Source organism: Nomascus leucogenys, chromosome X (assembly GCF_006542625.1).
Source record: "Nomascus leucogenys isolate Asia chromosome X, Asia_NLE_v1, whole genome shotgun sequence".
Taxonomy (NCBI): domain Eukaryota; kingdom Metazoa; phylum Chordata; class Mammalia; order Primates; family Hylobatidae; genus Nomascus; species Nomascus leucogenys.
The window spans coordinates 44,361,738-44,382,026 of NC_044406.1; the positions used below are offsets into that span (position 1 = coordinate 44,361,738).

The window sequence follows — 20,289 nt, forward strand, 5'->3', positions numbered from 1 at the left end:
TGGCCAGGCTGGTCTCCAACTCCTGACCTCAGGTGATCGCTTGCCTCGGGCTCCCAAACTGCTGGGATTACAGGCAAGAGCCACCATTCCCAGCCAGGAAGTTCTTTAAACTATAAAAAGGATACAAGAAGGAAACTTGGAACATCAGGAATGAAGGAAGAAGAACCGGAATTGTAAACATCTTGGTAAATATAATGGACTATTCTGCTTTTGAGTTCTTTAAAACATGCTTGACAGTTCAAAGCAAAAATTTTTAACATTGATGAGTTTTCAATGTATGTAGAATATATAATACACTTGTAACAAGGAGAAAGGGTCATGCCTGTAATCCCAACACTTTGGGAGGCCAAGGTCAGGAGTTCGAGACCAGCCTGGTCAACATGGTGAAACCCCGTCTCTATTAAAAATACAAAAATTAGCTGGGCTTGGTGGCCGGCACCTGTAATCCCAGCTACTCAGGAGGCTGAGGTGGGAGAATCACTTGAACCCGGGAGGTGGAGGTTGAAGTGAGCCGAGATCACACCACTGCACTCCAGCCTGGGCAACAGAGTGAGAGACTCCATCTCAAAACAAAAACAAAAAAACAAATCAAACTTGAATTTCAAAGAACTGAAATAAAAAATATGCTCTCTGAGCATAATGGAATTAAACCTGAAATCAATACCCAAAAAGATAATAATAAAATCTCCAATCATTTAGAAATTAAACACACTTCTAAATAATCCATGGGTCAAAGAAAATGTCTCCAAGGAAATTAGAAAATATTTTTAATTTAACAAAAATGAAAATACAATATATCAGACTTTGTGGGCTGCAGAAAGAGCAGTACTGAGAGGAAAATGTATAGCATTAAATGCTATTCTAGAACAGAAGAAATGTCTCAAATCCATAATCTGAGATTCCAATTTAAGAAACTAGAAAAAGAGCAAAATAAATCAGAATAAAGCAGAAGGAAGGAATAACAAAGATAAAAGGATAAATCAATGAAATTGACAATCAAAAAAATGAAATCAAAAGCTAGTTCTTTGAAAGATCAATGCAACTGATAAACCTCTAGCAAGACTGACAAAGAAAAAAGACACAAATAACCAATAGCAGGTAAAAAAAGGGGATATCACTATAAACCTCTCAGGCATTATTAAAAGGATAATAAGGAAATACTATGAATAACTCTACACACATAAATTTGACAACTTAGATGAAAAGGATCAATTCCTTGGAAGCCACAAACTAACAGACCTCACCAAAATTAAATAAGCCACCCAAGTGGCCTTATAATTATTAAGGAATGTTAAAAAGCTTCTGAAAAAGAAATCTCCGGGTCCAAACGGTTTCACTGATGAATTTTGCCAAATATTTAAAGAATAATAATAATTATACATTATCTTTTCCAGATAGTAGAAGAAGGAATACTTTCCAATTCATTTTATAAGGCCAGAATTACCCTGATGTCAACCATAGACAAAAGATAGTAGATGCAAAAATCCTCAACAAAATATTGGAAAATGGAATTCAGCAACATATAAAAGTAATAATGTATCATGACCAAGAGAGGTTTATCTCAGGAATGCAAGAATTGATCATATTAACAGTCTAAAGAAGGAAAACCACATAATCACATTAATAAATGCAGAAAAGTACATGAGAAGGGAACTTCCTCAATTTGAGAAAGGCCATCCACAAAAATACATATAACTAATATCATATTTAATAATAAAAGACTGCATGCTTTTCTCTTGAGATTGGGAACAAGACAAGGCTGTCTACTCTTACTATTTCCATTCACATAATAGTGGCAATCTTAGCCAGTGTAATAATGCAAGAAAAATAAAAACATACTAACTGGAAAGAAAGAAATAAAATTGTCTCTATTCACAGAAGACATGATTATATACCCAAAGAATCTCAGAGAAGCTACAGAAATACTGTTAGAACCAATTAGTGAGGTTAGCAAACTCATCAGATACAAAGTCAACCTATAAACGCCAATCACACTTCTATAAACAAGCAATGATCAACTGGAAACAAATCCAAAAAATAATAATAAGGTTGGGTGTGGTGGCTCACGCCTGTAATCCCAACACTTTGGGAGGCTGAGGTGTGTGGATCGCTTGAGTACAGGAGTGCAAGGTTGCAGTGAGCTATGATCGTGCCACTTCACTCTAGCCTGGCCCATAGAGCAAGACCCTGTCTCAAATAATAATAATAATAATAATAATAATAATAATAACATTTACAATAGCTCCCAAAAGTGAAATACGTGGATATAAATCTAACAAAACATGTACAAGATCTGTATGCTGAAACCTACAAAACACTGATGACAAAAATTGAAGAAGGCCTAAATAACGGGAGAGACATGCCCTGTTCATGGATAAGACTCAGAATAGTAAAGATGTCAATTATCTCCAAATCGTTTTACAGATTTAAAGCAATTTCAGGCCTGGCGTGGTGGCTCATTCCTGTAATCCCAGAGCTTTGGGAAGTCGAGGCAGGAGGATCACCAGCAGTTTGAGACCAGCCTGGGCAGCATCACAAGACTTCGTCTCTGAAAAGCAAAAAATCCAAAAAACCAACCAACCAAATGAAAAAATGACCATAGTGGCACGCACCTGCAGTCTCAGCCCAGCTACTTGGGAGACTGACATGGGAGGGTTGCTTGAGCCTGGGAGGTAGAGGCAGCAATGAGCCATGATCGCGCCCCTGCACTCCGACCTGGGTGACAGAGTAGATCCTGTCTAAAAAAAAAAAAAAAAAAGCAATTCCAGTTAAAAAATTGTAGCTGGATTTCTTTTGTAGATATCGTCAAGCTGATTTGAACATTTATATGGAAGGTCAAAGGAATTAAAATAGCCAAAACAATTTTGAAAAAGAGCAAAGTTACAGAAATCACACTACCTAATTTTAAGACTAATTTATAGTGACAGAAAGCAGATCAGTGGTTTCCTGGGAGCGGGGGACAGGCAGGCAGAGGGGCTGAAGAAAAGGATTATGGCGGGACAAGAAAAGTTTTGGGGTAGTGGATAGATTCATTATCTTGTTTGTGGTGTTGGTTTCATGAATGTATGTATGTGACAAATTTGTCAAATTGTACACTTTCAATATGTACAGGCCAATTATAACTCAATAAAGCTATTTTTAAAATAAGTATTCTTTCCAAAGAGACATATTACTTTTACATCCAGTAGGTGGCAGCTGGAACCATGGATTTTGACAGCATGTTTGAGTCTTACCCTCCAGCCGTATTTTAGTTTGTAAAATAACATATAGGAAGTGAAATATCTATGTAGGTTAGTTAGCACTGTGGTATATTTTATAAGATTACGATGAAAATAAAAAGGAACATAATAGGTCATTACCAGGTTACTATTTATTGTTCCTTGAAGCTTTAATATAGTTAAGTATGAAATGCAGAATCAAGAAGAGATATGTACCCACCCACCTTGGCAATTTACAAAGAATCAAGAGGCTGATTGACAGTTGAACGATTCTTCGCCCTTCTATAGTACTTTTACAGAAAGCCTTATAAGTGTGTTATCAAAACCACTTGTCACCCCTTGTTAAAAATGCTCTGCCTTTTAAAAGTTGTAAATTAAAACTTAACGCTGTTAATAATATCATTGCCTCATTTTTCTTTCTAACTAGATTGAAATTTCAGGCCCAGAATTCTCTAGTTGTCTTCAGAGCTCCCTCTGGCAGGAAAGAAGACCTGTCCTCATCCTGCATAGGAGTAGGGAGCAATTCCTTTGACCCCCAAACCAGTTATCTGTTGAAAAAGAAAAGAGGGAATCTCAGGTGAAAGGTAATTCACAAGTATTCTTCAGAAGCATTTTTATGATTTGTAGTAATATACTTAGCCACCTATTATCTTTGTTTTATTTCCTATCATAAAAAGGAATTACCTGACTGGATATTTATGGTCCAACCCAATTATTCATATAGTTTATAATTCAACTAGCAATCATTTACGACTAACTTAGATTTAAAATTGGATTAGTCCTATCATCTGCCGCCTGCCAAGAAAGGGGGTTTCTACATTATGTATTTCTTTTCAGCTCAAAAGCTCTACGATTTTTATCAGTGTTTATTCTGCTGCCAAAAGATGTTTAAATTCTGAAAAATCCTTAAGACATCAAAACAGTCAACTGATCTTCTAGGCATGTTGTAAATACTGGTTTTCCAAGTTCATTCTACTGATCTGAAGAATTTCAATAAACAGGAAGTAAAAAAATTAAAGTAACGTACAAAGTAGGCTAAACACATCATCTTGGACTTCAGATAACTTACTCTCTAGAAAATTGAAATAAAATGTTTTTCAGTCTAGTATGATGAGCTTAACATGCTAAATAGGATTATGCTTTGGAAGTATGCAAAAGTACCAATCACTCAGTTACTTACAGGGGATCCCCCACCCACCCCCAAAATAAAAGAAATAGCCATATCACCTTGAAAATTCCACCAGCTTCAGGTTGCCTCAAAAGACCCTCAGGGTCCATCCCATCCCGGGCGCAGGTCACATACATTTCAGAGTAATTCTTCCCTCCAAAGCAGCATGAAGTTGTTTTATCAACAGGCAACTTCACAGTTTGAAGTCTTTTCCCTAGACCACCAAATATTTTATTTAAAGTTTAGTTGTAGCAATTTCCAACCTGTGTATTGTTTCTAGGGAAGATCTAAGAAGACTATGGAGGTCAGGAATCGTCTGTGCATTTAATATTTAATCTACTTTCCCTGACAATTAATTTTGAGCAAAAAGACGCACCTCTACAGGAAAAGAAATTCTGACTGTAACTTTCGGGCTATATCTCTGCCTAGCCATGAAACGATTTTTCATTTTGCTGCGGGCCTACCTGTCACAGGATCTAAACGAATCACTCTTCCTCCGTTGTAACAGGCCACCCAGAGCTTCCCCTCAGCATCAATACACATTCCATCTGGGATTTGTTCTTCCTTTTCTAGCTTGTAAACACTTCTGCGGTTGGCTATGGTTAAAAGGCAAAAACAAAAACAGAACCACAACAAAACAACAGGCCACTAAATACTGAGAATCAAACAGAGAGCTCTCAAGCTGGTTATAAATACTGATCACTTCAGCTTATCCAGCGTCTGGCATGTGAACAAAGGATTTTTGCCACATGATTGGGATGGATTCATTGTCTTTTGTTTGGGCACAGGCATATCTGTTTAAGCATTCAGAGGGAGAGAGAAAAAAGAAAGCAGAATTCTTACTAAAATACCAATAATAGTTCTTTTTGAAGCTGACCTGAACTGGGGCCCTGCATGTCTATGTCAAGTACATGTCAGCATGTGGTTAGACCTTTGCTGTTTCAGTTACAAAACTCTTGAGATCCGCAAGGCAACTTAATGGTACCACGTGAACAGTCCAAGCACAAAAACTAGCAAGATATATGAATTCTTTTTCTGCCTGACTGAGTGCTCCAAATTCAAGACTAAATATTAGAAGAGCCTGTTTCTGGCAGGAGGGGCACTCAGAAACCAACTAGGTGCCCTTAATAGGGGGTAACCTCGGTATACAAAAAACAAATATCAAAATCCAGAACTTTATACTACAAAGTCCAGGTCACTACAGTCATCAGATTGAGATATAATGGAAAAATGTTAAAACTATGTACAATGACAATGGGTAAAACCAGTCATAAAAAAAAGCACTACATCTTTCTTTTTTCTTTCTTTTCTTTCTTTCTTTCTTTCTTTCTTTCTTTCTTTCTTTCTTTCTTTCTTTCTTTCTTCCTTCTTCTTTTCTTTCTTTCTTTCTTTTTTTTTTTGAGGGAGTCTCGCTCTGTTGCCTGGCAGGAGTACAGTGGCGCGATCTCAGCTCACTGCAACCCCTGCCTCCCGGGTTCAAGCGATTCTCCTGCTTCAGCCTCCCAAACACTACATATTTCAAAGCAAAACATCTGCACCAGAATAGTTTGCCTCTGATTAAATCTGCATGCAGCGTTCTGGGGATATTTTTTCCAAGTCATTTTTATTATTAGTGTTGCTCTTTTGTTTCATAAAAGGTTTGGCACCTTTCATGAAACAGTTTCAAGGACTCCCTTCTAGATTCTAAATAATTCCTTCCCTCCCAGTTTCCAACTATGGCTCCTTTCAAGCGTATTGATGGAGTTGGACAACGTGCAATTACTTTTTTTTTTTTTGCTTTTCCATTTTGAAAGGTTGGTAATTAGCTTCTGAGTACTTGCCTATGGTTAACTAAAGTACAAACAAGAAATAGCAATCAAAAACCTCAAGTTTTCTGCTCTTTTGCGCCAATATTCCATTAAGTATTATCTGCCTTTAGGCACCTCCTGGTAGAATAGGATCTCTTTTGCAGTGAACCTCTTTCTGGTGATGATGGCAAGGAAAAGGATTGAGAATCTATCCATATTTGTGTTAATTATTTTTTATTAGCTTCCCCAGATCTATCCATATTATGCCAAACTCTTGCCATATTTAAATATGTTGAGGGCCATGATTTGACTGGCAGCACAGTCAAGTCTGCTACCGTTACTATATTGGAACAGTAGCATCAGAAATCTCTCCATTTGAGTAAAGACTTCTTCACACGAGGCGAGGGAGAGGCGCCTCACTAGTCATAAACATATGAAAACAATAGTGGCAGCACTGAGACAAATAATGAAAAATACATACAGATTTGTCCTGTCTGCAGGTCATAGTCAAAGGCATCCACGGAGTAGGACAGGCTGTCAATGTAATAGAAGATTTTGTGGTCTAGCGACCAATCCAAACCATTGGAGATGTCCACCTGGTCAAAGTACTTTTTCACGTGGTGGTCAGGAAAGAGGGAGTACAGGGCCCCCTGGTGCCGCTCAAGAACTGCCGGAGCTGTTTCCTCAGCCATGGTGCCTGCAAAAACCAAAGAGCACTGAGCTCTGCCCCATAGCATCTCGCCCCACAGCATCTCGCCCCATGCACGACACCATCCTTTCTCACCAGGGATCCTTTCCAGTGATTAAATCAAAGGAACTCACTATACAATTCCAATCTGGGCCATATATATATATATAATATATATATTATATATATATATAATATATAATATATATATATAATATATATAGTATATGATATATATAATATATATAATATATAATACATATATTATATTATATATAATATATACAATATATAAATATAAATAAATATTTATATTTATTTATAAATATATATTTTAAATATATATTATAAATATAAATATATATTTATATATTATATATATTTATATTATATATTATATATGTATATATTATATATATTATATATATAATATATAATATATGTATATTTTATATATATATGTTACATATATATATAAAATGACAATTACCTTGCATATAATGCAAATTAAAACTGTGCCTAGAGGTTCTGGTTCAAGATAAGAAGGAGTAAACATGCACGAACCTCATTTTCTCCTACTGAGCACAGCTATAAAACCTGGATAAAATACATGGCACAGCCATCTTAGAACTCTGAAAAGCAAATATTAGCAGGTAGCTCAGGGAAGAACAGCAGACTTGGAAGTACCATGGAATTGATGGTGAGCTCTTCATTTTCTTCTCTGGTATCTGCCAGACTGAACTCAACGCATCCTGAAATCTGGAAATGTGCACTGTGGTGCAGACAAAGATCCAAGAGGAACCCCCTAGATCTGGCTCAAGGAGCAGAAAAAGAAACTCCTGAAGTTCGGAGAGAGTGGAGAAAATCCCTAGGTTATTTTCCACTCCTTTTTCTCCATTCTCTCATGCACCAGTCCCCAGACAATTCTGCAGCAGGGATAGCAACGGCAGAGAGAATGGCCAGCAGCAGGAAACTGTAGGAATGCAAACTCCAAGGGAAGGAGACATTCGTCTCCATTGGGTGAAACTGTAGCCCCAAAAGGGTGACGGCGAATACTGTTGCTTTTATATTCTCTTTCTCTGTCCTTCTTGCTGCTTGGCCCCAGAGGCAGCACAGTCATAGAAATGGGTGGTTTCTGGCTGGAGGAATGAAAAGGAGAGCTCCAGGAAACTGGAAATGACTGAGAGATAGTGAAAGGGCAGTTGCTCAGGAACGCAACCCCGTTAAGCTGTTTACGATCTCCTAGGCTCACCCCCAACTTGGACTTTTACATGCATGAATTGGATTCAAATTAGCCTACTGAAGACATTGAGAGCACAGTTGATAGAACTCCTTCTGGGTCCCAGACTGACCACTGAGTGGCACACGTGTGGGACAGATCCTAATAACATCTAATAAAAAACAGGTTGGAACTTGTGGCCTGAACCTACACATACACATTGCCTGCTAAGACAACTAAGACAACTATAACAACATTCTTCAAAGGATTTCTTCTTCTTCTTCTTTTTTTTTTTTCTGAGATAGGGTCTCACTGTGTCATCCAGGCTGGAGTGTTGTGGCGCGATCATGGCTCACTGCAGCCTCGACCTCCCAGGCTCAGGCGATTCTCCTACCTCAGCCTCCTGAGTAGCTCGGGCTACAGGCACATACCACCACGCCAGGCTAGGTTTTTGTTGTTGTTGTTGTTGTTGTTGTTGTTTTGTATTTTGAGTAGAGATGGGGTTTTGCCATGTTGCCCAGTCTGTTCTCAAACTCCTAGACTTGCCTGGTTGCCCAGGCTGGAGTGCAGTAATGCAGTCTCGGCTCATGCAGCCTTGACCTCCCCCAGGCTCAGGTGATTCTCCTACCTCAGCCTCCCGAGTAGCTCAAGCAGCTCAAGCAATCCACCTGCCTTGGCCTCCAAAGTGCTGGGGTCACAGGCATGAGCTGCCATGCCAGGCCTCCTCCTTCTCCTTCTCCGTCTCCTTCTTCTTCTTTTTTTTTTTTTTTTTTTTTGGCAGAGTCTTGCTCTGTTGCCCAGGCTGGAGTGCAGTGGCATGATCACAGCTCACTGCAGCCTCAACCTCCCGGACTCAAGCATTCCTCCCACCTCAGCCTCTGAGCAGCTGGGACTATGGGAGTAAGCCACCATGCCTGGCTCATTTGTTTTATTTTTTTTGTAGAGACGTGGTTTCACTGTGTTGCCTAGGCTGGTCTCAAACTCCCGAGCTCAAGTGATCTACTTGCCTCGGCCTCCCAAAGTGCTGGGATTATAGGCTTGAGCCACCGCGCCCGGCCAAAGGATTTCAACAAGACTCAGGGCCTCATAATATTCAAAATGTCTAGAACACAACCCCAGATTACTTGGCAACACAAAGAAACATGGAAATCTCAACTCACATAGGAAAAGAGAATCAACAGATGCTGAAAATGAGATGGCACAGATGCCAAAGAGACAATGTAGATGGGAAGCCTGAATAGCACGCAAGACAGGATCAATCCTCCCTCCCTGGGGAGAAGGATGTTCCCTCGGCAGTTTCCTGCTCTAGGGCAGTTGGGTTTGTTTCATGACTCTCCCTGCACATTATCTGCCTCACAGAAAAAGAGGCCTGGAACATGCATGTGAATCTCCTGCTGCTTGGAAAGCCTCTTCCTTGGTGGACAGAATAATCTAGAGCCCTGGCTTCATTATCTAATAACAAGCATAGACAGGTCAGATCTTGGGTGTGGTGATATATTCAGGGTGCGATCACCTTGAGAATCCATCTAGACTATAAGATAACCCCACCTTTTTCTGGGCCTGGGGCACCTCCAAGCACCTGCCAAGAGCTATGACCTCTCTTGAGAAGGAGTCTCAGGTGCTTCTGGCAGATGCATAGCACTAGTATATACCTAACAGGTATATACTAGTGTACTAGTGTTATGCATCTGCCAGAATACTATAGTATTATAATATAATTATATAATATATAATATATAATATATAACATATTATATATTATATATTAATTAATATATAATATATATTATATAATTAATAATATATGATATATTATACAATTAATAATTATATAATATATTATAATATAATTATATTGTATATACTTATATAATTATAATACTATATTATAATATATAATTTAAAATTATATATTATAATATGTAAAGTAAAACTATATATTATTATAAGTATAATATTATAGTATTGGTATTAGTACTATAGAATACTATAGTAATACCTAATAGTTACACCCACAAAGACACCTACAATTTTAAGAGGTCTCCTGATGGCCCAGAGACTCCATGCTAAGAATGCGGGCCTTGGAGGCCATCTTTATTTTTGTCTCACAGAGTGCCTCAGAACTGTAAACTTAAAAAAAAAATATGGAGCTCTTCATGCATTTGCGTGTCATCCTTGTGCAGGGGCCATGCTAATCTTCTCTGTATCATTCCAATTTTAGTAGATGTGCTGCTGAAGCGAGCACAGAACTGTCAACTTCTACTCAAAAGAGGGAGAGAAAATCAATTTCACCAGGAGGTGAAATATCCAATCATGTATCTTTATCCTGCAGAAATTACTGCAGAAGGGCTTCCAACAGATTCTCATCTTTAATCTTTCAACCTGTCCCGGACCATATCTGTGGTTGTATAAAGTCAAGGAAGATGGGAAGCAGTCTACAGTCAGCTGTTCTGACCTCTCCTGCCTTCCATGTTGAACGTGCACAGGGCCAGGACAGCAGGGCCAACAATGTGAGGCGGCAGTGTGGGAAGGTGGGAATAGTAGAGATGGAGAATCAACTTTGGCTAACTCAGAAGGTTATTATGATGAGAAATATATGTGAAATGCAGTATCTAATTTAAAACTGTAGATAAAATTCTTTTAAACCTGCATATAAGTCATTCTGCAACCATCATAGTAAACTTTGGCTCAAGAAAGAATCATCAATGAATGTAAAAGTTAAAGAAGAAATTTTGATGAGGACCAGGATATTTGTGTGGACTTAGAGTATCTCCCCATGTTGTAGCCAGCCTCCAAGATAGCCCCTAACGATTCCCACCTTTCAGCATTCTCACCCTTGGATAGTTCCCTCTGTCATTGTCTGTGTGGCCAATAGCATATGGCAGAAGTGATGGTATGTCACTTTCGATTGGTTAAAGACTAGCTTCCATCTTGGATCTTGGGTGCATGCGTTTCTCTCTCTCTCTCTCTCTCCTGTTATCACTGGTTCTAGGGGCAGCCATGTCCTGAGCAGCCCTGTGGAGAGACCCACCAGCTAAGGAACTGAAGCCTCCTGCCAACCCCTATATGAATGAGCTTGGAAGTGGATCTTTCAGACCTCTTCAGAGAATCCAGCCTTTTCCGAGGCTGCAGCCCCTGCGGAAATCTTGACTACAGTCTTATGACTGTAGCCTGAACTGGATCCATCCAGCTAAGCTGCACTCAGATTCTTGACCTTCAGAAACCATCTGAGATAATAAATATTTCTTATTTTAAGCCTCTAAGTTTCAGGGTAATTTGTTATCCAGCAATAGATAACTAACAACCCCCACAAATTGCTTATAAATTGCAATTAAAAATAGTTATGCAGTAGAGAAATCTGACAGGGCCTTAACCTGGTGATCAAAATCACTAACGAGGGGACACACGGACATCGTGTACCTCCAGATGGGTTACCCTGAGAACAGAACATTATCTATGCGGTATTCCAGTCAGGAATGTATAACATCAACTTAATCACAAGCAAACACTAGACAAATACTAAATAAGGAATGCCCTATTAAAAAAGGGGGGAGTTGGGTAGGGCTGGCTGTATTCTTCAAAAATGGCAATGTTATAAAAAACAAACAAAAAAAGCTATGAAAATGTTCCAGTTTTAAAAAAGATCAAAGAGATATGAAAAGGACATGCAATCCATGAGCCTGGACTGCATCCTGTGCTGGAGGGAAAAATGTGAGAAAGAACACTTTTTGCACAATTGACAAAACTGGGATTTAGATATTATATCAGATAAAATGACTGTGTCAATGCTAAACTTCTTTAAGTTGATCACTCTAACTGTGGTCATGTAAGAATATGTCGTCTTTCTTGGGAAGTTCACACTGCAGCATTTTAGGGGTAAAGGCACATAGGATATACATGCCACCTACTCTCACATGATTCTGGAGATAGGCCGGGTGCAGTGGCTCACACCTGTAATCAGCACTTGGGAGGAAGAGGTGTGAGGATCACTTGAGCTCAGGAGTTTGAGACCAGCCTGGGCAACATAGTGAGATCTCATCTCTATTTTTTTTTAAATAAAGGACTCTGGAGATAAATTTGTTTAGATATATACAGACAGCAAATGATAAAGCAAATGGAACAAAATGTCAGCAATAGGTGAACCTGGGTAAAAGGTATACAAGTGTTGTTTGTACTATTCTTTTTTTTTTTTCTTTTTGAGATGGAGTCTCGCTCTGTTGCCCAGGCTGGAGTGCAGTGGCGCGACCTCAGCTCACTGCAAGCGCCACCTCCCAGGTGCACGCCATTCTCCTGCCTCAGCTTCCCGAGTATCTGGGACTACAGGCGCCTGCCACCACGTCCAGCTAATTTGTTGTATTTTTAGTAGAGATGGGGTTTCACCGCGTTAGCCAGGATGGTCTCAATCTCCTGACCTCGTGATCTGCCCGCCTCGACCTTCCCAAAGTGCTGGGATTACAGGCGTGAGCCACCACGCCTGGCCTGTACTATTCTTATTTTTTTCTGTAAATTTGAAAATATTTCTGATTTAAACATCAACAACAAAACCCCTGTATTTAAAACTCATTTAAACCACCAAAATACCATACAGATTTTAGTCTCTGCTAGAGATGGAAATGCAAATGAAGATTTTATCATAGGATTTTTTTGTGTGTGTGCTACAACTTACTCAGGCAATAATAAAAGAAGAACCCAAGATTCATTATAAATAACACTTTTGAGGTAGTGAGAACTAACTAACTTACTTACTTTCTTTCTTTCTTTTTTCGAGACCGGGTCTCACTCCGTCACCCAGGTTAGAGTGCAGTGGCATGATCTTGGCTCACTGCAGCCTCAACCTCCTGGGCTCAGATGATCCTTCCAACTCAGCCTCCTGAGTAGCTGGGACCACAGATGCATGCCACCACACCCAGCTAATTTTTTGTATTTGTGGTAGAGAGGGGGTTTCACCATGTTGCCCAGGCTGGTCTCGAACTCCTGGGCTCATGCGACCTACTTGCCTTGGCTCCCAAAGTGCTGGATTACAGGCAGGAGCCACCACCCTGGTCAGTAGTGAGAACTTTGTATGTCAAAGTATTTCCTCCAGGCCGGGCGAAGTGGCTCACGCCTGTAATCCCAGCACTCTGGGAGGCCGAGGCGGGCGGATCACGAGGTCAGGAGATTGAGACCATCCTGGCTAACGCGGTGAAACCCCATCTCTACTAAAAATACAAAAAAATTAGCCGGGAGTGGTGGCGGGTGCCTGTAGTCCCAGCTACTCTGAGAGGCTGAGGCAGGAGAATGGCGTGAACCCGGGAGGCGGAGTTTGCAGTGAGCCGAGATTGCGCCACTGCACTCCAGCCTGGGTGACAGAGCGAGACTCCATCTCAAAAAAAAAAAAAAAAAAAAAAAAAAAAGTATTTCCTCCAAGGCTCAGTAATAAGTAGGTGTTAAGAAATCTTACCAGCAAAGTACCTCCCGGCGGGATCCACCTTCCCATCATTGAAGCGATTGTTTTTCTTGTCGTTATCCACTGTGGCCAAGACAACTGCTGATTGTTCTTTCCAGTTCAAAGCACAGAACTTTGTTCCAACGGTGGCAACATAGCCTCCCGACTGGCGAAGAGCCACAGAGCTGACTGGGGCATCTGTAGAGGTAAAGCAACAGTTAAAAAACAGTACCAGTTTAGTGGCTGAGGCCGCTGAGGCCACTGAGGTCACTGTGCTACCTGGCATCTCTTAGAGTGGGAGCCCAGCTCTCGTGATAATGGGAGCGCTCTCTTCCTTCTGTTGAGTAGGGAAGGCTATGTAACCTAGTACATTTGTTGAGTATGAATTCTGTGTGCTGATCTGGGCAGCAATAGATAGAAACGTGAATAAAACCCAACTCCTCTGGAAGCTCCCAGTCTAGTGGGAAAAGCAGAGAAGTGAAAGCACAGTGGCCATGATATGGGGCAGGTGCCACATCCAGTTCAGAGGAGGAGTTTCTGATCTAGGGGCACCGGGACAGTCATCACAGAGTGAGTGATGCCCCATTTTGCCAGAAAATGCTCCAGAAAATTCAGAGACACAAACCGAGTTTAGTTACAGCAACTAGGTTTTGTGACATCTCTCTCCCTCTCCAATCCAGGATTTGCATTTTTTTTTTTTTTTTTTTTTGAGACAGAGTTTTGCTCTTGTTGCCCAGGCTGGAGTGCAATGGTGCAATCTCAACTCACTGCAACCTCTGCCTCCTGGGTTCAAGCAATTCTCCTGCCTCAGCCTCCTGAGTAGCTGGGATTACAGGCATGCACCACCACCCTTGGCTAATTTTTATTTGTATTTTTAGTAGAGATGGGGTTTCAGCATGTTGGCCAGGCTGATTTCGAACTCCTGACCTCAGGTGATCCACCCGCCTTGGCCTCACAAAGTGTTGGGATATTAGGCATGAGCCACCATGCCCGGCCCAGGATTTGTCTTTTCTAAGGGGCCCTATTTTATATGTATTTAATTACAAATTGTTTCTCAGATCCTTTTTTGGGAGTAAGCATGGTAAAAAATAATAAACAGATAGAAATGTAGATGCAGAGATAGTACAATCACATCTCTTCATTATATTACTATATTTTATGTTTTTAAATTTTAGGTTTTCTTCATTTAATATTTTTCCATGTATAAGAAAACTTTTTTTTTTTTTTTGAGATGGAGTCTTGCTGTGTTGCCCAGGCTGGAGTGCAGTGTCATGATCTTGACTCACTGCAACCTCCGCCTCCCAGGTTCAAGGGATTCTCTTGCCTCAGCCTCCCTAGTAGCTGGGACTACAGGCTGTGCTACCATGCCTGGCTAATTTTTGTAGTAGAGACAGTGTTTCACCATGATGGTCAGGCTGGTGTTGAACTCCTGGCCTCAAGTGATCCACCCACCTTAGCCTCCCAAAAGTGTTGAGATTACAGGCATGAGCTACTGCACCCGGCCAAGAAAGCTTTTTTTAAAAAAATTTATTTTATTTTATTTTTAAGTGGAGAGATTGATTGCTGTGGTGAGTGGTCACAGGAAATAAATTTATCAGAATAGATTTTGAAAACATTTCCTAAGCACCCATTCAGTGTAAGATAATGGGAGCTTCAGGAGTTATCTTTAGCTCAAAGTCCTGCTCACACTTTGATTGGAGCCATCACGGGTCCCAGGGAATATGTAGGACACATTCTCACTGGGGATCCGAACCTGCAGCCTGAGACTTCTCTTGGTAGCTGTCTAAGCTACTACTGACACCGCAGCTTTTTCCATGGGTTGGGGGCAGGTGGGGGGGGATGGGTTTTTCAGATCACAGGTTGGCATGTGTGTCTGCTGCAAAAGAGACTAGAAAAGGCAAGGGGACCCCATCCCCATTCTACCCTCAGAGGTCACAGTCACTTTACCACAGTCATACTTCTGGGTGAATTAAAAAGTTGTTCCCTTTCATTTAAAAATAAAGAAGTTTAAGGCTGGGTGTGGTGGCTCACACCTGTAATCTCAGCACTTTGGGAGGCCAAGGCAGGAGGATTGCTTGAGCCCAGGAGTTCAAGACCACCCTGGGCAATATAGGGAGACCCTGTCTCTACAAAAAATAAAAAATAAAAAAAAATTAGCTAGGTGTGGTGGCACGTGCCTGTGATTCCAGCTACTCAGGAGGCTAAGGTGGGAGGATCTCTTGAGCCTGGGAGTAAGCCATGTTTGCATTATTGCACTCCAGCCTGGGTGGCAGAGCCAGACCTTGTCTCAAAAAAAAAAAAAAAAAAAAAAAAAAAAAAGTTGAGGTCCCAGTTCTGGGTTGAGAAAGAATGTCCCAAGATTATAGGAATTCCTGATATTTTTTCCCATGGGCTCAGTGAAAACAAGAAACTTCTTTCTCTATCAGTAATTACATCAAGCCCATTCCCTTGGGCCATAGAAAGTGATAAATCCCTTCTTTAGAATTCACAGGGCCATAAACGCATCACACTCAAATGCACATGAAATTCCATCATGAATTCTATCTTGTGCAGTAAACAAAGATGGTCCTGGTTGATGCTTTATACATCCAAAAGCTAGTTTTCACTTTCAAAGAAGGGAGGCATCTGTTTTTGTTTTGTTTTGTTTGAAAATTAAGGTCTTGGCCTGACCCAAGGCAGATAACTGGGTCTTTAACTTTCCATGGTTATCTGAAGGTATTAAGGAAAGACAGGAACTAGAGTGCCCCAGCATCCAAACAAAACTGGGAATGGGCTGGGCGTGGTGGCTCACTCCTGTAATCCCAACACTTTGGGAGGTCGAAGTGGGTGGATCTCTTGAGCCCAGGAGTTTGAGACCAGCCTGGGCAACATGGTGAAACACCATCTCTACAAAAAATACAAACTAGCTGGACATAGTGGCATGCACCTGTAGTCACAGCTACTAGGGAGGCTGAGGCAGGAGGACCCCTTGAGCCCCAGGAGATCAAAGCTGCAGTGAGCCGTGATCACACCATGGCACTCCAGCCTGGACAACACGGTGAGACCCTGTCTCAACAAAAACAAAACAAAACAAAGCAAAAACCAAAAACACACCAAAAAAACAACCCCCCCCAAAAAAAACTAGGAATGTTGCCCCTCATTCAAAGAGGAAGAGGAAAGTATTGACCATCCATAATTAAACCCTGGGTCAAAGTGGGAGGATATAGAGTGGGGACAGACAGCATGACAAGTGTATTCCGTGTGCTTTAACAAGAAGGGTGCCGTGGTGACCGCCCCTCCCCTGGGAAAAGGTAGCTGGCTGATCTGAGTCTAGCCTTCATCCTTACCCACAGTCACTCGCTGTACTTGCTTGGTGAGTGAATCCCACCGGCAAACCTTTTTTGCAGGAATGTCTACAAAGAGCAGAGAGTTGGACGCTTCCTCCCATACTGGAGACTCACCACACCGGCAGTTCTCCGGCAAAACACACTCAATCTTAATGGAAGACATGGTCGCGGGGGAGATCTATTGAAGGTAACAGAGGTGAGTGAAAGGTCATCGCACAGAACAAATACAGTAAAACACCTGGCTAAGAACTGGCAAGGCTGGATACACATCCCCCAGATCAGAGCAGGATATGCAATGTGACAGGGAGAGACACATAGGCAAAAGAAAAACGCTGATAAGAGACCGTGAAACATCTTCAACCAACTTACCAGTGACGTGTTTCTCAAATGATCTTTCAAAAAGAAAACAAAAAAGTGACATTCTGACCTCCACTCCTTGGTGTTTGTGACCCTCAGAGAACTGGCTGTTGAAATAGGGCAAGGCCATCCTTTATGTCAATACCCTGGGCCCCAGGGCGGGTCAGGGAGCCGGCAGTTTGCTCATTGGTGGCCCCTCTGGGTGTCTACAGGGCACCTTCTGCTCCCTCCCCTTCTGTTGATGCTGTTGAGCCCCTCTATGAGGGTGCAGAGGCCAGGGCCCTCCACACCTGCATTTTTCTGAGCTGCTTTACTGATTTATTTATTTTTCTTCTCTGTGTGGTTGATTTTTATGAACTGCATTTTTAGGACTATGTTCACCCCAGTGAGAACTCGCTGAATTTGAACTAACACGCATTTTCCAACGCAGACCATGGAAGGAGTAGAGGAAAGGACAGCATCGAACCACCCTGGCAGGAACTGACAGCCCCTCAGTGATTTCTTGCTTCCCAGGAAGACACCGTGCCAGTTTGGCAAAGAGTGTTGGACTCCACAGGAGAGGAACATTCTATGCTGGGACTTTAGGCCAGAGACCATGACCAGTGAACTGGGAGAAGACAGAGAAAAATTATCTGAAAAGGAGAAAAAATCAGATAAGAATCCCATGTGGGAGAGGAAAGACAGTCAACTTTCAAGAGCAATCTTTTCTTTCTGTACCTCTGCCCTGAGTAGGCGGTCTCCAGGAATGATCCACACTGCCTGCATTTGTCAGGCACAGGGGCTCAGGCCTGTAATCCCAGCTCTTTAGGAGGCTGAGGCAGGAAGATTGCTTGGGCCCAGGAGTCTGGGACCAGTGTGGGCAACATATTGAGACCCTGACTCTGCAAAACAACAAAAAATTAGCGGGTGTAGTGGCACATGCCTGTGGTCCTAGCTACTCGGGAGGCTGAGGTGGGAGGATCATTTGAGTTCGAGAGATGGAGGCTGCAGTGAGCAGTGATCATGCCACTGCACTCCAGCCTGGGCAACAGAGCTAGAACCTGTCTCTAAATAAATAAATAAAAAGGGCCTGCATCTTCATCCTTCTCCCAGGGTAGCTATCTGCTTTGAAGTAAGTGGTCCTACACATGGTGGGCAACTGAATAGAGGGGGAAAAAAGAAAAATAATGTTTGATCTAATATTTCCTTCAATAAACTACATTTTAAAAAAGAAACACAGGCCCGGCATGGTGGCTCACACCTGTAATCCCAGCACTTCGGGAGGCCGAGCCAGGTGGATCATGAGGTCAGGAGTTCAAGACCAGCCTGACCAACATGGTGAAACCCCATCTCTACTAAAAATACAAAAAATTTAGCTGGGCACGGTGGTGGGTGCCTGTAATCTCAGCTACTCACGAGGCTGAGGCAGGAGAATCATTTGAACCCGGGAACCAGAGGTTGCAGTGAGCTGAGATTGCACCACTGCATTCTAGCCTGAGCCACAGAGTAAGACTCCATCTCAAAAAACAAAAAACAAAAAACAAAAACAAAAACAAAACAAAACAAAAAAACAAAAAACCACAGCCCAAACTGGTCCCAAATACAAACTGCCCACATCTGTGGCAGCACTTGAAATGTTTTTTGGCTATTAAAAATGGGCTCAGGCCAGTGCCGGTGGCTTGTGCCTGTAATTCCAGCACTTTGGGAGGCTGAGATGGGAGGAACATTGAGATCAGGAGTTTGAGACCAGCCTGGGCAACATGGTGAAAGCCCGTCTCTACAAAAAATACAAAAAATTAGCCGGGCTTAGTGGTTCGAGCCTGTGGTCCTAGTTACTAGAAAGGCTGAGGCCGGAGAATCGCTTGAACCTGGGAGGAGGAGGTTGCAGTGAGCCGAGATTGGGCCATGGCACTCCAGCCTGGGCGACAGACTGAGACCTTGTCTCGGGGGTGGGAAAAAGCGGGGGGGGGGGGCAGTGTTCAGACTCCAAAGGCCCTCATCCTATCAGTCTTAGATAAGGCTCAAGATCAGAGGCACGACTTTTGCAATAGCGACTTTTAACCCCATGCTCCCTCGTAGAAGCCGGTGGGGAGGGGACGGGGGTGCCAAATGTTCCATTTAGGCCCGGCCCGTGGCCAAAAAGGGGTGGCTGGGCAGCAGGGAGCGGGGATGCGGCTTCAGGTGCCCGCGCTGCCCCCGAGGTACCTGTGCGGGTGAGAGGCCTCCACAACAATCTGGTAGAGTCGCTGAGACCTCGGGCGACAGCGACGGCGACAGCGACAGAGAGGCCCTAGGAATCTGAAGGTTGAGCCTGCCTCCTCCCTGGCGCAGGCTTTGCAGAGGGCGCACCAGCCAGCCCGGCTGAACGGGCCCGGGTCCCCGGGTGGGCACAGAGCAGTCAGTCTCCTTCTGGCGAGATCTCCTTCTGGCAGTCAGCTGTCAGTCGCCTTCTGGGAGATCGGGACGAGCGGGTCTGGCTCTGTTGTCGCAGGGGCCTTTCCTTTCCAGGGAGGGGGCGGGGAGGCCGGCCTGGCTCGGGCACTCGCCAGGCTGGAGACTTCTCAGGCGGCTCGAAGGTCAGGCAGCGGGCCGAGGGGAGGGGAAACGCCTCCCGGGACCCAGCGGCTTGGCAGATGGATGGCAAGGGCCTAGGACCCCGCCCTGTCCCCGTCCCCGTCCCCCGCGGCTGGAAGAATCCTGCAAAGCCGCCCCTGGCAGGCACGGGGATGGTGGGTACAGGCTTACGGCCCAGTGAACCTGAGCTCTGGAGTTTGGACGAATAGCTAGTTTACCTTTTACTTCAACCAAGAAAAGTTGTTAAATGCCGAACAGAGAAAGACTGGGATGGTTAAACCCAAACAGGTTAAAAAGGAAAGAACAAAGCTCCTCTCCATCCTAGTGGAGAAGACCCTGGTGGCTGAAGGCCAACTCTTGCAAAAAACGTTTTTGGTGGGGGAAGAGGAAAGGCTCAATTTCATTTTCAAATCGTATGGAAAACACATTCCTCAACAACACTCAGCTCCACAACCCCATTCTCAGCCTAAATGTATTCCTGGTCCTGCCGTCTGAGGGTCCAGGCTTTCTCTAAATAACCCATATTAAAAAAAAAATGGCCAGGGCCA

At 42.6% G+C, this 20,289-nt stretch overlaps 1 protein-coding gene and 1 non-coding gene across 7 annotated transcripts; both read right to left on the reverse strand.

Annotated features, from left to right (window-relative positions):
• Positions 1–3,350: 3,350 nt before the first annotated feature.
• On the reverse strand, positions 3,351–19,846 carry RGN (regucalcin). Of its 6 annotated transcripts, none has more exons than XM_030807388.1 (8): positions 17,906–17,996; positions 17,605–17,820; positions 16,832–17,009; positions 13,521–13,703; positions 6,655–6,870; positions 4,851–4,982; positions 4,446–4,600; positions 3,351–3,766 (listed from the first exon to the last, which is right to left on the reverse strand). In XM_030807388.1, exons 2-8 carry the CDS (start codon positions 17,647–17,649, stop codon positions 3,716–3,718), a joined length of 960 nt encoding a protein of 319 aa, XP_030663248.1. In that variant the 5' UTR covers positions 17,650–17,820; positions 17,906–17,996; the 3' UTR covers positions 3,351–3,715. The 6 variants fall into 6 exon arrangements, with proteins under 6 accessions (XP_030663248.1, XP_030663249.1, XP_003271083.1 ...); XM_030807389.1 differs by having other exon boundaries at positions 17,601–17,820; XM_003271035.4 differs by having other exon boundaries at positions 17,201–17,820.
• On the reverse strand, positions 10,219–10,325 carry LOC115833520. The gene has a single exon (XR_004028930.1). It is a non-coding gene; the product is annotated as a U6 spliceosomal RNA (small nuclear RNA).
• Positions 19,847–20,289: the final 443 nt, after the last annotated feature.

What these genes read in the sequence shown, in the direction of transcription:
- RGN (XM_030807386.1), bottom strand. Translation starts at nt 17,953, where the DNA reads ATGCAGGCAGTGTGGATCATTCCTGGAGACCGCCTACTCAGGGCAGAG. An exon ending in CGCCGGGAGGTACTTTGCTG is followed by an intron (nt 6,871 to 13,520) that starts GTAAGATTTCTT and finishes TGGTTTTTGCAG; the next exon opens with GCACCATGGCTGAGGAAACA. An exon ending in CCTGCAGACAGGACAAATCT is followed by an intron (nt 4,983 to 6,654) that starts GTATGTATTTTT and finishes TTTTAACCATAG; the next exon opens with CCAACCGCAGAAGTGTTTAC.